Source organism: Scyliorhinus torazame, chromosome 4 (genome assembly GCF_047496885.1).
Source record: "Scyliorhinus torazame isolate Kashiwa2021f chromosome 4, sScyTor2.1, whole genome shotgun sequence".
NCBI lineage: Eukaryota > Metazoa > Chordata > Chondrichthyes > Carcharhiniformes > Scyliorhinidae > Scyliorhinus > Scyliorhinus torazame.
In genome coordinates this window covers 66,970,597-66,990,659 of record NC_092710.1, presented here as the reverse complement: position 1 = coordinate 66,990,659, position 20,063 = coordinate 66,970,597, and the positions used below count along the sequence as shown (strand labels likewise).

Sequence of the window (20,063 nt, the reverse complement as noted above, 5' to 3'; positions counted from 1 at the left end):
TCAGTTTCAGATTTAAATAGAATGTTACACAGATCTAATTTGATGGAAGTTCATTTTTTCAAACAGGCCCTCATCAATTTGATTACATTAAAATCACACAAGGATTGTCCGAAGTACCCAGCCACCTGAAAGGTAATGAAAAGTTGAGAATTATAAACAATGATTTCACTTGGGAGAATCAGACTATTCAATGGTAGCGATTGGCCGAATCTTGAAATAGAATCTTGGAATCCCGACAGTGCAGAAAGAGACCATACGGCCCATCAAGTCTAACCGACACTTCGAAAGTCCTTAACTCGGCCCAATCCCTCAACCTGTAAAAATCAGAAGATGAAAGGCTGAGGCAACACGATTGAATATTACTTGAAATGACATAAATCCTCAATTCATTTACATAGGTTCAAGTTACAATTCATATAATTTATTATCTTATTTTGGATGTCACCTGTAAACATTTATGTTGGAGTCACTTGTAAGGTTTTATACACCCCTGGAATGATCATGATACACTGTAAAACTCTGTACATACCTGGCAGGATCCTGATACAGTGAAACCCTGTGCACACCTGGTAGGGTCCTGACATATTGTGAAACCCTGTACACATCTGGCAGGATCCTGATACTTTGTGACCCTGCACACCGCTCGCAGAAACCTGATACACTGTGAAACCCCATACACATGTGGCAGGACCCTGATACACTGAAACCCTGTACACACCTGGCAGGATCCTGATACACTGTGAAACCCTGTACACACCTGGCAGGATCCTGATACACTGTGAAACCCTGTACACACCTGGCAGGATCCTGATACACTGTGAAACCCTGCACACCCCTCGCAGAAACCTGATATACTGTGAAACCCTGTACACACTTAGCAGGAACCTGACACTGTGAAACCCTGTACACAGTTGGAAGGAACATGAACAGATGGGGTATGGCAGATTGGTCTAGATAGGACTCGTGATCGGCGCAGGCTTGGAGGGCCGAAGGGCCTGTTCCTGTGCTGTATTGTTCTTTGTTCTTTGAACCTGATGCACTGTGAAACCCTTACACATGTGGAAAGATCCTGTACACGCCGGCAGGATCCTGATACTTTGTGAAATCCTTTACACACCTGGCAGGAACCTGATAAACTGTGAAACCCTGTTCACACCTGGCAAGATCCTGTTACACTTTGAAACCCTGCACACAATTGACAGGATCCTGATACACTGTACACGCCTAGCTAGATTCCTGTTCACAGTGTGAGCGAGCGAGAACCTTACCCTCATCTAAGACCTGCCTTTTAAATGTCAGCTTTTTTTCAGCTGAATCTAATGGGCATTGGACAAATATTGGCAGTTTCCCAAACCTGCATAGGAACCTCAGCCAAAATGTAGCAATGGAAGATATTTATTAGTTGATCAGTTCGAATGCATTGAGTGGTGAAGTGGACCGTCATACCCTTACGCATTCCAATCGCTAAAATGGCCAGACTGTTGGGAAAAGTGTAAAAGAGCGTACTTTCTACATGGTGGAAACCGAGAATCAATGGAGGTCCAAAGACACTTGATGGTCCAAGTGCATTGATCATTGAAATCTCATGAAGAGGTCAGAAAATAATCAATGGGTGTAATTAAATGACCATCATAGAACATAGAATCCCTTCAGTGCAGAAGGAGGCCATTAGGCCCATCGAGTCTACACTGACCCTCTTAACTAATAATAATAATTAATAATAATAGCTTATTATCACAAGTAGGCTTCAATGAAGTTACTGTGAAAAGCCCCGAGTCGCCACATTCCAGCACCTGTTCGGGGAGGCTGGTACGGGAATTGAACCCGCGTTGATGGCCTTGTTCTGCATTACAAGCCCGCTGTTTAGCCCACTGTGCTAAACCAGCCCCTAGCACCCGACCAAGGCATACTACCCCACCTTATCCCTGTAACTCCTTAACCCCACCTAACCTTTAGGACACTATGGGCTATTTAGCAGTACCAGTCCACCAAACTTGCACATCTTTGGACTGTAGGAGGAAACCGGAGCACCAGGAGGAAACCCACACAGACACTGGGAGAACGTGCGGACTCTGTACAGACAGTGACCAAAGCCGGGAATCGAACCCGGGTTCCTGGTACTGTGAAGCAACAGTGTCGCCCATGTTGGCCTTTATATCTTGAGGACTAGAATACGAGAGCGTAGAAGTCATGCAACCAGGTCTACACAAAGACCTTGTTAGATTACTGCAAGCAGATCTCCTGGAATTTAGAAGGTGAAAGGGTAATTTGATCAAAGGTTTTGAGATATTAAGGGAAACTACTGGGGTAGATGGTCAGAAATTATTTCCACTATTTTGGGAGTATAGACCCTCAGGGCTGTAATCTAAAGATTAGACCCAGAACTTTCAGGTGTGAAATTTTTAATATTTCTACATGCAAAGTGAGGTAGAAATTTTGAGCTCTCTTCTGGAATTGGCAACATTTGCTGGAGCAGTATATGGGGTAATAGCAGCAATTATATAGGCTCGAATCTTCCCAAATGGCTGAGTGCCATTTTCGGGACAAAAACCAGAGTGAATCCTGCTGGCTCCCTCAGCACGATCTAGACCATTTTTAAACACGTAGAAAACAATTCAAGGGCAGCACAGTGGTTAGCACTGCTGCCTCACACACTGTGGACCTGGATTTGATCCCTGCCCAGGTCACTGTCTGTGTGGAGTTTGCACATTCTCCCGCATTGTCTGCGTGGGTCTCATCCCCATAAACCCAAAGATGTATAGGGTAGGTGGATTGGCCACACTAAATTGCCCCTTAATTGGGGGAAAAAAAGAATTGGGTACTCTAAATTTATTTTTAAAAATTCAAGCAAGTAACGTCGTGCCTGTATTGCTATGTGTCTGATTTGCCTGTTTGGGTATTATCTGAGCAGATCAATCAAGGGGTGCTGAATTTTAACAGCTCCAGAGCACTTGCTCACATTCTCACCAAGAGGGTGGCAGCAAGAAAACCAGCTCCAATGTCCATGGAGGATGCCATGTCACAGATGTTGGATGATGCGGGAGAAGAGGGCAATTATTTACCCACAGGCGGGCAGGAGACCCTCCAGAAAGGTGACCAACCTGCATGGGTGACGGTGGCCATGCTGGTGCATAGCCCGGGGCCTTCTGGTCAGGAGACTGGGAGTATCCAGTCCATTTGACTCCCCCTTCCAGAAACTTAGGCACCTCCAGCCCAGCAGACAAAACAGGGTGGCACCACAACACATGTTCCACCCACAAGTAGACTGGGGCCTGCCAGGTCCCAGCCCTTCGGAGGCGCCCCCCAAGGTTATCTCAGGCAGCAGGGCATGGTAGACAGCAGGCCACCTCAAGCTCCGATGTGGATCCTGGTGAGTCACCTCGGCGTAGCGATGGGGGGTTTGGAAGATGAAGGAATAGTAGTTGCACAACGTTGGCATGGACAATATTAGGCAGAAAATGTAGAGCTCTGACATTTGTATATATTTGATCTCACAGTGCATTAAAACTGACTTTTGTTAACTACTTTTACGCACACGATCTCCACTGATTAGTGAATGCAATGGCTCGTCTAATGTTGGGGATGCAATTGGATTTATAACACTGCCTCCATTTCCTCTGTGCAATGATGTCAAATCAGTGCTTATGTTTTCCTCGCACTGTCAGGGTTGAGTAATAGAGTAATAGAAAGAACAAAGAACAAGCACAGGGACAGGCCCTTCGGCCCTCCAAGCCTGTACCGGTCATGATATGAACCTTTGCCAAAACCCTCAGCACTTCCTTGTGCAGCATCCCTCTATACCCATCCTATCCATGTGTTTATCAAGATGCCTTTTGAATGCCGTTACTGTATTCTGCTTCCACCACCTCCCATGGCAACGCGTTCCAAGCAGTAGCTACCCTCTGCGTAAAAAACCTGCCTCGCACATCTCCTCTAAACTTTGCCCCACGGACCTTAAACCGATGCCACCTGGTGACTGACCCCTCCACCCTGGGAAAGAGTGCCTGCGCATCCACTCTATCCATGTCCCTCATAATCTTGTAGACCTCTATCAGGTCACACCTCAACCTCCGTCTTTCTAATGAAAACAGTCCGAGTCTATTCAGCCTCTCCACATAGCTAACACCCTCTAGACCATGCAACATCCTGGTAAACCTCCTCTGCACCCTCTCCAAAGCCTCCACATCCTTCTGGTAATGTGGCGACCAGAATTATGCGCAATATTCCAAGTGTGGCGTTACCAAGGTTCTCTACAACTGCAGCATGACTTGCCAGGTTTTATACTTGATGCCCCGTTCAATGAAGGCAAGCATTCGTATGCTTTCTTGACTACCTTGTCCACCTTCTGTGGACCTGCACACCCAGATCGCTCTGACTTTCTATATTCCGAAGAGTTTTACCATTTACGATATAATTCCCCTCTATGTTAGACCTACCAAAATGCATTACCTCACATTTATCCGGATTAAACTCCATTTGCAGTTTCTCTGCCCAAGTCTCCAACCTATCTATGTAATGATGCAGACAGTTCTCTACCGAACCCCCAGCCCCTGAGATAGCATCAGGAGAGAAATTACGCAAGCCACAGGGAACCTGAGAGCTGCCAACAGCCGGACAGGAGATACTTGTTGTATCTCTGAGGAGCATCACAGCCCTTTCCTCACTGCAAGTCATCACCAACCCCCCTGCTGTGAATGGGCAGCTTGCACTCAGGGATTCCCCATCACCAACTGCCTGAGTTTTTAACCTGATCAACCCTCCAGGCGCATAGGAATGGCCATATCTAGAAGGGTCACCCATGTTTCCTCCCCAATCCTGGATTGCCTGGAACCTTATTGTGATGAGGACCACTTGCCCATACGCACCCTCACCCCTGCATGGCTGCCTTCCAGCCCCTCTGGCGGCTCATCTTTGGGGCCCTCCTCGACATCTTCCTCATCCCTGGAGACTTTCTGGTCCTCCACATCCTCCTGAGCAAACTCCTCACTCCGTTGCAGCACCAGGTTGTGGAGGGAGCAGCATGCCATAGTGCCAAGTGGCACAGAGAGCCACATGTGCGATCAATGGCCCCCTGCACCTGTGCAGACCAGTGATCTCCCGAACCCTAAGGATCTGTTATCCTGGCTCACCTGGTCCTGATAGTGATTCACTAGGAAATTGAGCATCAGTTACCTCCCTAATGTACTCATGTGCGGAGGCCTGGGAGATGCAAAGGACCCGGTGGAGCCCTGGAAGGGACCACTGGCATAAAATTTGAGTACAGCCGTTACCTTCAATGCCACAGGCAGTGGGTGTAATCTCACGCTGCATGGCGCCAGATCCTCAAACAAATGGCAACGGTGCCTTACCATCTCTATCATCAACCGTAGTCTCTGGTGGCGCAGGGTCTCTGAGAGCTTGAGGAAGGAGAGCCAATGATGGTAGACTCTTGCGTTTAGACATCACCTGCGAGTGCCCATGTCAGCTAGTCCCACTTCTGGCTGCTCAACTGGCCCTGCTCCAGCATCAGATGTGGATGCTGGAGTCTTTCCTCCGCCATTGCAGTTACGAGTATGACTGCCACCTCCACAAGCTGCAACTTAATATCTAAAAATAAACTGATAGGGAATAGAGAGACTCATGACCATGCCTTGACCCATTGGCCATGTTTTCCATAGAGCAGTCAGCCGAGAGACCGTTCACAGCACATTCCACGAAACGGTGATATTCAGTGTTCCTGTTTCGCAGTTCTGCATGAGGTTAGCAAACTTGATCCAGTAGAACCTCTACTGTCTCATAATCATCATGAGGATTTGTACGGAGATGTTTATAGTCCAGGGCTGAAGAGTGTAATAACCATCTAACAGGAAAGATAAGTTTCAGAGAAATCTATCTGTTCAGTAAGTATAATAATTCGGTAAAAATTAGAAAATTTCCTCCTTGGTTGTTAACATTGAAGTGAGGTTTCCAATAGCTATTTTAAAAAAAAACATTTTATTAGGGTATTTATAGCTTTTATAATAATAACAACAACATAAACATAGTATATAAAACATTTCCATCCCTGACATGTTCCTCACACCCCCAACAAAGAAAAAAAACCTAAACCACCCCCCTAGATTTCTGCCTCTGCTGACATTTAATTTTCCCCGAAAAAGTCATCAAACGGCTACCACCTCCGGGCAAACCTTAACATTGACCCTCTTTGGGCGAAGTTTGTTTTCTCAAGACTAAGAAACCCAGCCCTGTCGCTAACCCAGTTCTCCGATTTTGGGGGCTTCGAGTCCCTCCACATTAACAGTATCCGCCTCCGGGCTACCAGGGAGGCAAAGACCAAAACGTCAGCCTCTCTCTCCCCCTGGACTCCCGGCTCTTCCAACACTCCAAAGATCGCCACCTCTGGACTCGGCACCACTCTTGTTTTGAGTACTGTGGACATGACATCAGCGAATCCTTGGCAAAATCCTCTATGCTTCGGGCATGTGGACATGATTTGCTTGCTCTCCCACACACACCTGTCCTCTATCCCCAAAAACTTGCCAATTGCTATTTTTTAGATAACTTAATGGACCTATGTTGAAGCTGTGAATTAAATCTAATCTTGCAACATTTTTCTGAAAATGGAACTGGTCTTGAGAAGTTTTTAATTCAATACAACTAACATTGAAAACCACTTTCTGTCTGTTCTAATTGAAGATGTTCAACATAAGCACAAGGAGACACTCCGGGCACAAACTGAAACACTGAGAGTGAACACTATCCTCATAAAGGAGAAGTTTAAGATTTTCCTGCTGGTTGACCGATACGCCGAGCTAACGATCATTTCTACTGTTCGAGATCGGACACTTGTAGAACATGAACTGCTGGCAAGAGGCCAGGAACATGAAGAATGGAGAGAGAAACAACTCCGGAAAGAACTGGAAAAAATCCAAACTGGTCAGTTGTTCCAGAGCAGCTTTGCCCGCAGTTTCATACACAGAATTTTGAAGTCTTTCCACCAATCGCATTCTAGATTCAAATCTGGAAGTTCAGCAGTAGTGAGTGGAGTCCCGGGAATTGGAAAATCAACAATGGTACAAAAGATTGTTTATGACTGGGCTACTGGGAAAATATACCCTCACTTTCAATTTGTTTTCAGTTTTAAGTTCCGGGATTTGAACACTGTTGACTGTAAAATAACCCTGAAAAATCTGATACTGGATCAGTATCCTTACTTCGGGAATGTTCTGGAAGAGCTCTGGAATAACCCAGAGGAATTGCTGTTTATATTCGATGGTTTGGATGAATTTAAGGACAAGATTGATTTTGTTGACAATCGGAGAAATACAGAACCTCAGTCCATGTGCACAGATCCTGAATTTCAGTGTGAAGTGTCTGACATTGTGTACAGTTTAATACAGCACAAACTGCTCCCAGGATGTTCAGTGCTCGTGACCAGCCGCCCCACTGCATTACAATTATTGGGAAAGGCTGAGATCAGTGTCTGGGCTGAAATCCTGGGATTTGTTGGTGATGAACGGAAGAAATATTTCAACAAGTTTTTTGATGATCAGACAGTGGCAGCAGCTGTTTTCAAACATGTGGAGGAGAACGAGATCCTTTACACCATGTGCTACAACCCTTCCTACTGCTGGATACTCGGCCTGTCACTGGGCCCCTTCTTTACACAAAGAGATAGGAAACAGCAGCAAGTTCCCAAGACCGTCACCCAACTATATTCCTACTATATTTACAACATTCTAAAAAACCATGGCCGAGAAATTGAAAACCCCCGTTGTGTGTTACTGAAGCTTGGTGAGATGGCCTTCACAGGAATCTCCGAGAAGAAGATTGTGTTTAGAAATGAAGATTTGATCAAGTATAATCTGCAACCTTCCCAATTCCAGTCTGGATTCCTGATGGAACTTTTGGATAGAGATGATTCTGTCCAGAGTGTAGTTTACACATTCCCACACCTCACCATCCAAGAGTTTGTAGCTGCACTCGCACAGTTCCTGACTCCAGATCATGGGAACATCCAGAAACTACTCCATGAAGCCAACAGCAAAGAAGATGGGCGATTTGAGATATTTCTCCGTTTTGTTGCTGGTCTCTCCTCACCACAGGCTGCGTGGCCCCTGGAGGAGTTTCTGGGTCCATTTCATCATCAAACAACCTGTCGGGTGATTGACTGGGTGAAGGAGGAGGTTAAGGGACAGATTGCGAACACAGTGAGAGAAACTGATAAAACGGACCTCCTGAACACATTGCACTACCTGTTTGAGTCTCAGAATACAGCACTGGCTCAGACCACAGTGGGATCTGTGGAATCAATTCGATTTAGTCGATTGCAACTGACCCCAATTGACTGTGCGGTCCTATCTCATGTCATTGGACTCTGTGATACAGTAAAACACTTTGGTTTTGCAAAATGCTTAATTCATTATGAAGGACTCCAGCAGCTTGTATCCGTTCTGCACAAATGCCAAGAGTTCAGGTAAGTGCTGGTTTGGTCCGATAGCTGGTGTTTTCATTCTTGAGACATCATTTATAAATGGGAAAAAAAACCTTCCAGTTCAACAAAAAGGAAGAGTCAGAAAAACTTCACAAGATAAGAACACAGTGTAAAATTCCAAGCTGGAAAATAAGAATGATGCCTTTGCTAATAGGTTGTTGGTTTACTTGGTGATGACTTGAAGAGTTTGACTATGGAATTATGATAAAAAGATGCAGTGATATCTGTATAGAAGAACAGAAAATAGATATTTTAAACATGTAAAACATCAATGCGGAAAATAAATGCTTTAAAAATAACTTGATAATTAGCCACATAAATTGCCAGCTGTACCAATCATAAAGGAATCATAGCATAGCATCCCCACAGTGCAGAAGAAGGCCTTTGGCCCATCGGGTCTGCACCAACCTTCTGAAATAGCACTCTACCCAGGTCCACACCCCGACCAACCTGCCCTATCCCAGTAACCCTGTAACCTAACCTGCACATCCTTGAATACTAAGGGGCAATTCAGCATGGCCAATGCACCTAACCTACACAACTTTGGACTGTGGGAGGAAACCGAAGCACCCGGAGGAAACCCATGCAGACACTGGGCGAACGTGAAAACTTCACACAGTCACCCAAGGTCAGAATAGAAACTGGGTCCTCGATGTTGTGAACTGCTGCTGATAAGTCCTACATAATATAAGTAATCAGCTGTTTTCTGTTGGGGAAAATGAAATATGGGTGGATTCTCCGATGGCCGACGCCAAAATTGGGATTGCGATCGGGCGGAGAATAGATTACGACGCCGAAATCATGTGAGGCGCCAGTCTGATGGTGAGTCACATTGCTCCGCCTCCTTGGAAACGGCGTCAATGCGACGCATGCCATGCATAGTTGAAACACCGTTCGCATCTCATTAGTGGGCCCACCCATGATTCTCCTCTTCCGATGGGCCGAGGTCCTGATGGCGTGGTCCACATGTGGTCTCACAAATCGTGAGCCTGGCGTGGTGGGTGCTGTGAGAAAGAGAGGGCTTACAATGTGCAGCACCACCATACTTCACCAGCGGCCTTGCCACTGCCTGGGGGGCTTCTACCAGGGCTAGGGGCAGTAGTGGAGGTTGGCCAGGAGGTGAGCTGTGGGGTCGGGGTGGACAGGTACGTAGCACCATTCGCGCAGCTGGCAAGGCAGCCATGCGGCTGCGCAAGCCACTGACAGCCTTCTATAATCCTGTGCCCTGGATCATATTGGTGAACCCTTTGGCCCCAGCTGACCCATCAGCTGTATGGGCGCTCCAGCACAACCAGTCCCATCTTTTCAACCCCGATCAGTGTGTGTGTGGGGGGTGTATAATTTCAGCATGGCTGCAGCTTGTCAGCCCTGTGAATGTCCATCGTTGACCCTGTGATACCCGCACCATTTTTTGTGGGTCTTGCTGGTGTTCCACGCGGCGCCGGTGCTAGCCCTTCACCGGTAGCAGAATCAGTGCAGGTGTAGTGCCGATTTTTCTGACATGAAGCTCTCCGGATTCTCTATTGGCGTCAGCACTTAGACTCCGAAAGGGAGAATCCAGCCCCTTAAATTTTGGTAATTATGTAGCAAAACTTTTTTAGGTCTAATTATTTAAAATTTCTCTCAATTTTGATCATTACTGCATTTGTTCAGGGGATGTGGGCACCGCTGGTTCAGCCAGCATTTACTGTGCAATGGGCAATAAATGCTGGCCTGGCCATTAACATCCTCACCTTGTGAACACTCAAACAAAACCCAAGTATTAAGAGGAGTGAAAGTGGTTTTCACCAGCAGTTAAACCATGAACGTAAATTGTTCATGAATTTACACTGCTCACTACTTTTGTTCCCATTTAATTGAAAGGACAATGGGGTGAGGTGGAGTATGGGCAAGTGATCCAATATCGCCCATCATACATTATTGACGAAAAATCAAATTACCCCCAATTGTACCTACACCTCGAGGACTGCAGTAGTTCAAGAAGGCAACTCACTACCACTTTCTGAAGGGCACCTAGGGATGGGAAATATATGCTGGCCTCACCGGTGATGCCCATAGCCCATAAATTAATTTTTAAAAATTGATTTTTCAGTGGCAGTAACATCTCTGCATTGATTTCTGATGTTACTTCCATTATTCCTTTGATATTGGGCACATGATTTGAATTAGATTGGCGTTTTGACTCAATGGTCCAACGTTTCAGGGCTTCTGAAGATGGGACAGAGCTGGGCATTGATGTCAAGGATGCTGGTGCCAAGCGACATGTCAATTTAAAGCTGCTGATTTTGAATCTGGCAAAAAGCACCAGGCAGATATGGGGAGGGACAGGGATCTTAACTGAGGCCAATCAAGAGGTTGAAAATCTTTTTCAACACTTAAGGTTTGAAGCTTCTGGTTTCCGTGTGACATCTCACTTCCCTCTCGTGCTGTGGAGGCTTTGACGCAAACTGCACTCCCCTCCCTCAGGATAACATGCAGCCTCAGTGATGGTTGGCATGTGAGTCGAAATGAGTCCTCACTTATTTGCCTCCATTCCCACCCCCACAGGATCTAAGTAAACAGGAAACCCATCTCCATTCCAATTAATGGTGACCCCACGTGAAAATCATAACTTTTATCAGTTTCCCACCGGTGGTGGGTTCCTGACTTGAAAATAAAACCAGCTCTTGTTGCTTGCCTCCATGGTGAAGGTTCAGCCCATTTTAATGTGTTTCTCACTCTTTCTATCTAGTCTGAGTCATAATAATCTGGGGGATTCAAGAGTGAAACTCCTGTCTGCGGCTCTGAGGAATCGAGACTGCAAAATACAGAAACTGGAGTAAGTACCAGAGTGTGTGACATTGTGGTTATAATAACTGGATGCCTGACACTGTAAATTATTTTTAGCATCGGCAAGTGTCATTAATAAACACTGAACATTATTATTCCAATCAGTAATAATGTTCCAAAAGTTTACACAAAGTGAGTTCTCATAATAAATGTGTTGCCATAATCACAATTTATAAAGATTATATCGAGTGTATACACAATAATAATTATGATAACAATTAATATTATATGTGTATGACAATAGTCACAGTTTATAATATGACATTCCACGCCAGTCTCCTACTTTTATTTCATACATAGTGTTCAATAATAATGTAAAGAATTGTACCATTACTCACATACTGTTACAAAGTCTGTGATAATGACAATATTAAATTCTTTACCCGTCAGTCTGGCCTCAATAAAACTCGAGATGGATTTGTAGGTATAGTAGTATTTATTTTAACCAACTTGCAAGGCTGACTCGCTTCACAGAGACTCAGAACACAGAAGCTGTCTCCTGGACCCCTCGAAAACGAATGAGGTCGGAGACAAAGAGATCTCTGCAAATACATTCAAATGGCATCAAGTTTCACATACACGATTCCCATAGGTCATCCTATACCCCTCCTGACCTGGCCATACATCCTGATTGGCTCACTTCGCATTCCTTAACCCTGGGCCTCTTGTTACCCAGCATCCTTTCCCCCATCTTCCTTGCCATGCTTTCTGAATTCCTTTGTCCTTTGTGAACTCACTAGAATTAAACTGGCCCACATCTACATTACTGTAACTAATATTTGAACTAACTATTTTATATCACATTCGTCATTCCCTCCTTTTATCATTTCATGATAACTTATCTATTCAATCCGTAGCTACGGCCCCTCATATAAGAAGATTTGTCGCTGCATTTCCAATTCCTGTTGCAGTATCCCATCATCCGCTACACCCTCGTGGATCCTAACAGCCAAGATTCTAGGGGCATCTATCTGTTCCAGTGCACCCTGCATTCTACCCATCACGCATTTAAGGATGGCCAGGCCCACAAAGATGCAGCCGAGTGCCACTGCTAAATACATGGCCATATTTATCAACCAGTCCTTCCAACCTCCGAATCCCCAGTTACCCCAAGTGCTAGGATCCTGCATACCGTCCAGGTGATCCCGTATGCGATTCATAAGTTTAGTGATGTTAGCGGTTAGGTCTTGAACTCCCATGATACACTTGCCTTGCACTGTGGCGCATACCCCACCCTCACGGGCCAGAAGATAGTCAGGAGCATACCGGTTCTGCATTGCAAACAACCGCAGTTGAGACAATTCCTTGATTATTGCCCCGTTTCCCAGGATGGTAAGGCCACAAATAAAATACTTCCTATCGCTGACCGCCAAGGAACACCCCACACCTCCCAGTGTCAAGACGCTCAGAATTCCCCAACTGGCTGAGTGGCCCCGGTTGGTTGCGGGAACCTGAGGTTTTTAACCAGTTCTTGCAGAATTCGGCTGAGACTGCCCGGCGTGCCAACTGATTGTGCAGTATCCACGCCGAGGGGCAGGGGACTGTGGTAGGGACTAGAGTCCCGATAGCAATTTGGCGAGGAAATGGGGGTGACAAAACATTGGTCGCTTGCCATTAAAAAAAAAAAGTAGTATCCTTGCTCCGTGTGCAGGCGAGCATCACAATCAGTATATCGGTTGCGTAGGGATCCCCCAGTAGCCCAGTTTATCCAGCGTTGGAACGCCCATTCGGGCCTCCCAGCAATGCGGAAAGCCCTAGTCCCAACAATGACGTGAGAGACATTCGCCCAGCCACAAAGGAGCTGGAGGCCGGCGTTCAATGGAATGCAGGTGGTGTTGTAACAGACGCATTGGCCAGACGCCTGAGTGATATGACACCTCCTCCTGACCGTACAGGTGGGGAACAGACATGTTATATTCGTTTCCACCTCTACCAGCAAACAGCCGTACCCGTCACTGCTGAAACAATTCTCGTACGACAGGGAGTCTCTATTGGGAGTGAAGTGGCTAGGTATGTACGCCCTCCACCGTTGCAGCCTATCATACTGTGAGTGGGAATTATCCCGAGGAAGGGGAAGGCAAATAGGAAGAGTGACTTGCTCGGACGGTGGCTCGGAACGCTGACAATGAACCACCGTTTGTGGAGTGCCCCAAATGCTGAAACAGAAAATAACCTAGACACCGCTGCGGGGTTCGGGCAGCAGACAACCCGTCCCTGGCCATACAAGCGGTGGTAGATCTGGTAGACGAGATTCATACTACCCAGGTTTTCCTCATTCTGGGTCCTAAATGAATTAAGTATATCTCCTGATAACCTATGTTCTAGTTGTACTCCCCTCCTCACACGCCCCGTCCTCTCTCTAGTTCCCCTCTCTCACAACCTCTTCCTACCCTCTCCTCACGGTCTGACTTTACCTTTATGGTACCAATCTTAACACATCCAAAATCAAATTTACATGTACTCCAAAAACAAGGCAATGTCCATGTAATGTTCCCTTCCCATCGCCGGGCCCGGTGCAATTACTTCATGAGTTCTGCATTGTCCGTTAACCTGATGACCTTCCATGAGTCGATACCATGTCCTCGTAAATGGGGGCAGCGAAGAACGTCACCTCTGCATAAGTAAAATGTCCTTGTAGTTTGGTTGGGGTTACAGATGTCGATGATATTTCCCTTTTCCATGTCCGTCGCCGATGTCACTCCAAGCGAGGCGAGGCCGAAGATTACACAGGCGGTGCATAGTCATCCCATCATGCTTCACACCTGTAAAACAGCACTGGGGAAGGGAGGCAGGTTAGTGACCGACCTTTTTACAGTGGTGGAGGCAGACCCAAGCACTCCGCCCGTCCACTTTACTGCAGTGGGGGTGGTAAGGAGAACTTGGAAGGGCCCCTCCCATCGTGGCTCCAACCCTTTCCGAGTCCAATTTTTGACCATGACATAACTACCAGGCTGCACTGAAAGTGAGCTAGGTAATGGGGACGTTGGCGGGTGAGCCGCGTGGACCTGGCCATGGAGCTCCTTGAGGACCTTAGTGAGGGCTAGGTGGTCATTTCTTCAGTCATATGGTGAAACTGAACCAGTCTGGGAACATGCAGGCTCCAGGGAGTTCTAAGTGGCCTGCCATAAAGGATCTTGGCAGGAGCGAGCCGGGCCGGTCCCGCAGGTGTAACCCACAGCTGGAAGAGGGCAACGGGGAGCAACTTAAGCCATGTCAGTACCGTGTCTGCTCTTAATTTAGCCAATTTAGTTTTGAGGGTCTGATTGTGTCTCTCAACCAACCCGGCCGCCTGCGGTCTGTACGCACAGTGTAACTGCTGGCGTATGCCCAACTGGGAGCAGAACTCTTTGTTAATCTGTCCAATAAAATGAGGCCCGCTATCAGAACTTAACTGAGCTGATATACCGTACCGGGGAATGATTTCCCACATCAGAACTTTAACCACAGTAGCATCTTTATTATCGGTAGTCGGATACACATCAACCCATCTGCTGAACACATCCACAATGACCAAAACATATTTACAAAGTTGACACCTTTCTAACTCAATGTAATCCATTTGGAGCGTCTCAAAGGGACCACTGGGCAACAGGGTTTGCCCCATACCACAAGGAATACCTTTGCCGGTGGTATATTGCTGACAAATCAAACACCGATTACTGATACTCTGGGCCAGCCCCTGCATTTTAGGGTGCCACCAAGTGTCCAGCAACAAATCACTAGTCCCCTGAGCCCCACAATGAGTTGCAAAGTGTACACATTCGATGACCCATAAAGCCAGTACATCAGACATACAGGTCTGATGTGCTGGCGTGGTCCATAAAGAGGAAACAGAATCATATGTACAACCTAACCGTTTCCACATTTGTTTATCACTCTCCGGAGCGTCCTCCTGTAACCTTATGACGTCTTGGATGGTTGGCATTGGCTTGTCAGAAGCAGACCTATTTATAGCAGATCGTTTAGTCTGACTTAACATTTTAGGCACTATCACTTGCTGAATTTGCTCGTCTGTCCGCGCTGCACAATCTGCTCGTTCATTACCAACTTCAACTGGGGTCTTACCGTTTGTATGGGCAGGTACTTAATGACGGAAATCTGCGCGGGCATAAGGAGAGCATGCAGTAGGTCATTAACTAAACCCCGGTGGGATATTTCCATGCCGGCCGAGGTAAGGAATCCCCTATTCTTCCAGAGCTGTCCGAAGTCATGAACTACCCCGAAGGCGTATCGGGAGTCAGTATAAATATTTACCCGACGATCTACCCCAAGTATACATGCAAGGGTAAGGACAAAAAGTTCGGCTTGTTGGGCTGAATAAGGGGTCTGAAAAGCGGCCGCTTCTAGAATCAGACCATCCTGATCTACGATTGCGTAACCGGACAGTCTCCGGCCAGTGGGGCTAATTTTTTTTTAAAAAATAATTCTTATTGAAGGTTTTCATAAAATATCAATGACAAAATGAAAAAGAAACCCAACAGCGTTAAGTACAAAACACAGTCCAGAAAAACAACCCTCCAGACCCCCCTCCCCCCCCTGTACATAAATAATAAATTAACATTAACACCCCGACTTAATACAACAAGTATATACAACCCCTCAGACCCTCCAGTGTAAATAACAAAAACAGAAAAAAATAAAGTGACCCCCCCCCCCCCCCCCGAGTTGCTGCTGCCATTAACCAATGTCTACCGCTCTGCCAGGAAGTCTAAGAACGGTTGCCACCGCCTCAAGAACCCTTGTACCGACCGACCCTCTCAAGGCGAATTTCACCCTCTCCAACTTAATAAACCCCGCCATATCGTTGATCCAGGATTCCACGCTTGGGGGCCTCGCATCCTTCCACTGAAGAAGAATCCTTCGCCAGGCTACCAGGGACGCAAAGGCCAGAATTCCGGCCTCTTTCGCCTCCTCTGTCACCCCAAATATTGCGAGCCCCCAGCCCAGCTTGACCCTGGATCCTACCACCCTCGACACCATCCTTGCTACGCCATTCCAAAATACCTCCAGCGCTGGGCATGCCCAGAACATATGGGTGTTGTTTGCTGGGCTCCCTGAGCACCTAACACACCTGTCCTCACCGCCAAAAAACCGACTCATCCTTGTCCTGGTCATGTGTGCCCTGTGCAGCGCCTTAAACTGTATGAGGCTGAGCCTCGCGCACGATAAGGAAGAGTTCACCCTCCCCAGGGCGTCTGCCCACGTCCCTTCCTCAATTTCCTCTCCCAACCCCTCCTCCCACTTACCTTTTACCTCCACCACCGAGGCCTCCTCCTCCTGCATCACCTGGTAAGTTTCCGAGATCTTCCCCACTCCCACCCACCCCCCCGAGATCACCCTGTCCTGTACTGTGTGTGGCCGCGGGAATTCCGCCACCTGCCGTCTGGCAAACGCCCTTACCTGTAAGTACCTGAAGGTGTTCCCCGGGGGGAGCCCGTACGTCTCCTCCAGCTCACCCAGGCTGCGAACTTCCCGTCCACAAACAGATCCCCCAACTTTCGCATCCCTACCCTGTACCACCCTGCAAACTCTCCACCTGGGTAATGGGGGTCCCTGCCGAGGCCCCCACTTCCCCCCTGTGCCGCCTCCACTGCCCCCAAATTTTGAGGGCAGCCACCACCACCGGGTTCGTGGTATACCTCCTTGGAGGGAGCGGCAGCGGCTCCGTTGCCAGTGCCCCCAGACTCGTACCCACACAGGATGCCGTCTCCAGCCTCTTCTATGCGGCCCCCTCCATCACCCACTTGCGCACCATTGTCGCATTGGCGGCCCAGTAGTATCCACAGAGGTTGGGCAGCGCCAGTCCCCCCCTATCTCTACTCCGCTCCAGGAACACCCTTCTCACCCTCGGAGTCTCTCGCGCCCACACAAACCCCATTATACTCCTGTTAACCCGCCTGAAAAAAGCCTTCGAGATAAACACGGGGAGGCACTGGAACAGGAACAAAAACCTTGGGAGCACCGTCATTTTGATTGACTGCACCCTACCCGCCAAGGACAGCAGCAACGCGTCCCACCTCTTGAACTCCTCCTCCATTTGCTCCATCAGCCTTGTAAAATTAAGCCTATGCAGGGCCCCGCAGCTCCTGGCCACCTGGACTCCCAGCTACCTGAAGCTCCTCTCCGCCTTTTTTAGTGGGAGCTCGCCAATCCCACTCTCCTGGTCCCCTGGATGAACTACGAACAGCTCGCTCTTCCCCATGTTGAGCTTGTACCCTGAAAAGTCCCCGAATTCCCTAAGAATCCTCATTACCTCCGGCATTCCTCCCACCAGGTCCGCCACATACAGCAGCACGTAGTCTGAATAAAGTGACACCCTATGCTCCTCCCCACCACGCACCAACCCCCTCCAGTTCCTTGGCTCCATAACCAGGGGTTCAATCGCCAGTGCGAAGAGCAGGGGGGATGGGGGACACCCCTGTCTCGTCCTTCGGAGCAACCAAAAGTACTCGGACCTCCTCCTGTTTGTGGCCACGCTCGCCATCGGGACCTCATACAACAGCCTAACGCACCTGACAAACCCCTCCCCAAACCCGAACCTCTTCAGCACCTCCTACAAGTACCCCCACTCTACCCTATCGAAGGCTTTCTCAGCGTCCATCGCCACCACTATCTCCGCCTCCCTCGCCGGCATCATGATAACGTTCACATTCGCGTTCAACTGCTTCCCCTTCACAAACCCCGTCTGGTCTTCATGGATGATCTGCGGCACACAATCCTCAATCCTTGTGGCTAAGACCTTCGCCAGCACCTTGGCATCTACATTTAGCAAGGAAATCGGTCTGTAAGATCCACACTGCAGGGGATCCTTGTCCTGCTTCAGGATCAAGGAGATCAGTGCCCGGGACATCGTCGGGGGCAAAGCCCCCCCCTCCCTTGCCTCACTGAAGGTCCTAACTAACAGCAGGCCCAACAGGTCCATATATTTTTAATAGAATTCGACCGGGAAACCATCCGGCCCCGGTGCCTTCCCCGCCTGCATGCTTCCTATCCCTTTGATCAGCTCCTCCAGCCCAATCGGGGTCCCCAATCCCGCCACCAGTCCCTCTTCCACCTTTGGAAACCTCAACTGATCCAGGAAGCGGCCCATCCCTCCCTCCTCCCGTTGGGGTTCGGATCGGTACAATTCCTCGTAGAACTCCCTGAAGACCCCATTGATGCCAGCTCCACTCCGCCGCCCCCCCCCCGTCCTTAACTTCCCCGATCTCCCTAGCTGCGTCCCGCTTCCGAAGCTGATGCGCCAGCATCCGGCTTGCCTTTTCCCCATACTCGTAAATCGCCCCCTGGGCCTTCCTCCACTGCACCTCCGCCTTCCTGGTGGTCACCAGGTCGAATTCGGCCTGGAGGCTACGCCTCTTCCTCAACAATTCTTCCTCGGGCTCCTCCGCATACCTCCTGTCTACCCTCACCATCTCCCCCACCAGCCTCTCCCTCTCTCCCCCCCCCCCCCCCCCCCCGGGCCCTAATGGAGATCAGCTCTCCCCTCACCACCGCCTTCAGTGCCTCCCATACCATTCCCACTCGGACCTCCCCGTTGCCGTTGGTCTCCAGATACCTCTCTATTCTTCCTCGGACCCGCTCGTTCTCCTCCTCGTCCGCCAACAGCCCCACCTCCAAGCGCCACAGCGGGCGCTGGTCCCTCTCCTCCCCCATCTCCCAAGTCCACCCAATGCGGGGCGTGGTCCGAAATGGCTATTGCCGAATACTCAGTATCCTCTACTCTCGCTATCAACGCCCTACTCAAGATGAAAAGGTCGATTCGGGAATAAGCCTTATGGACATGTGGGAAGAATGAAAATTCCCTAGCCCCCGGCCTTGCAAATCTCCAAGGGTCCACCCCTCCCATCTAGTCCATAAACCCCCTCAGCACTCTAGTCGCCGCCGGCTTCCTACCCGTCCTAGACCTGGAGCGATCCAGCGCCGGGTCCAGCACCGTGTTAAAGTCTCCCCCATTATCAGACCCCCCACTTCCAAGTCTGGGATCCAACCCAACATATGCCACATAAAACCCGCATCGCCCCAGTTCGGGGCATACACATTGACCAGTACCACCCTCTCTCCCTGCAACTTACCACTTACCATTATGTACCTGCCGCCATTATCTGCCACAATGCTCGACGCCTCAAACGACACCTTCTTTCCCACCAAGATCGCCACCCCTCGATTTTTGGCATCCAGCCCCGAGTGAAACACCTGACCTACCCCCCCTTTCCTCAATCTTACCTGGTCTGCCACCTTCAGGTGTGTCTCCTGAAGCATAACCACATCCGCCTTGAGCCCCTTCAGGTGCACGAACACGCGGACCCGCTTAACCGGCCCATTCAGTCCCCTTACATTCCAGGTTATCAGCCGGACCAGGGGCTATCCTCGGCCAGCCACGCACCCGCACCCCACACCCGGCCCGTTCCACACAGCGGCACCCCCCCGTCTCGACCCCCCCCCACTCGTTCCAGCTCCTCCTTGACTAAAGCAGCAGCAACTTGTTCCCCTCCCCCCCCGACTAGGACCCATCCTAGCTGATTTACTCCCTCCATTGCACTTCCGCACGTCAGCTGACTCCTGCTGACCCCGGCCACTCCAGCTTCTCCTTTGACTCCTCCCATTGTGTGGCACACCCACCTCTCCCGTCCCCATCCATAGGCTCTGCCCCTCCTCCTTCTGTTCTAAGCGCGGGAAACAACCCTCGCTTCCCCGCCCCCTCCAGTCTTCAGCGTGGGAAAAAGCCCGCGCTTTCCACCTACCAGGCCCCGCCACCTCTGAG

The 20,063-nt window shown here is 48.9% G+C and overlaps 1 protein-coding gene across 2 annotated transcripts in view; it reads left to right on the top strand.

Annotated features, from left to right (window-relative positions):
* LOC140410278 (NACHT, LRR and PYD domains-containing protein 3-like) overlaps nt 1–20,063 on the top strand; it is a 169,051-nt gene that overhangs the window by 91,563 nt on the left and 57,425 nt on the right. For both annotated transcript variants that reach the window (XM_072498239.1, XM_072498240.1), the window contains 3 exons: nt 67–132; nt 6,676–8,455; nt 11,205–11,291. In XM_072498239.1, the coding sequence (XP_072354340.1) occupies nt 67–132; nt 6,676–8,455; nt 11,205–11,291 (1,933 nt within the window). The remainder of the gene's footprint in view (nt 1–66; nt 133–6,675; nt 8,456–11,204; nt 11,292–20,063) is intronic.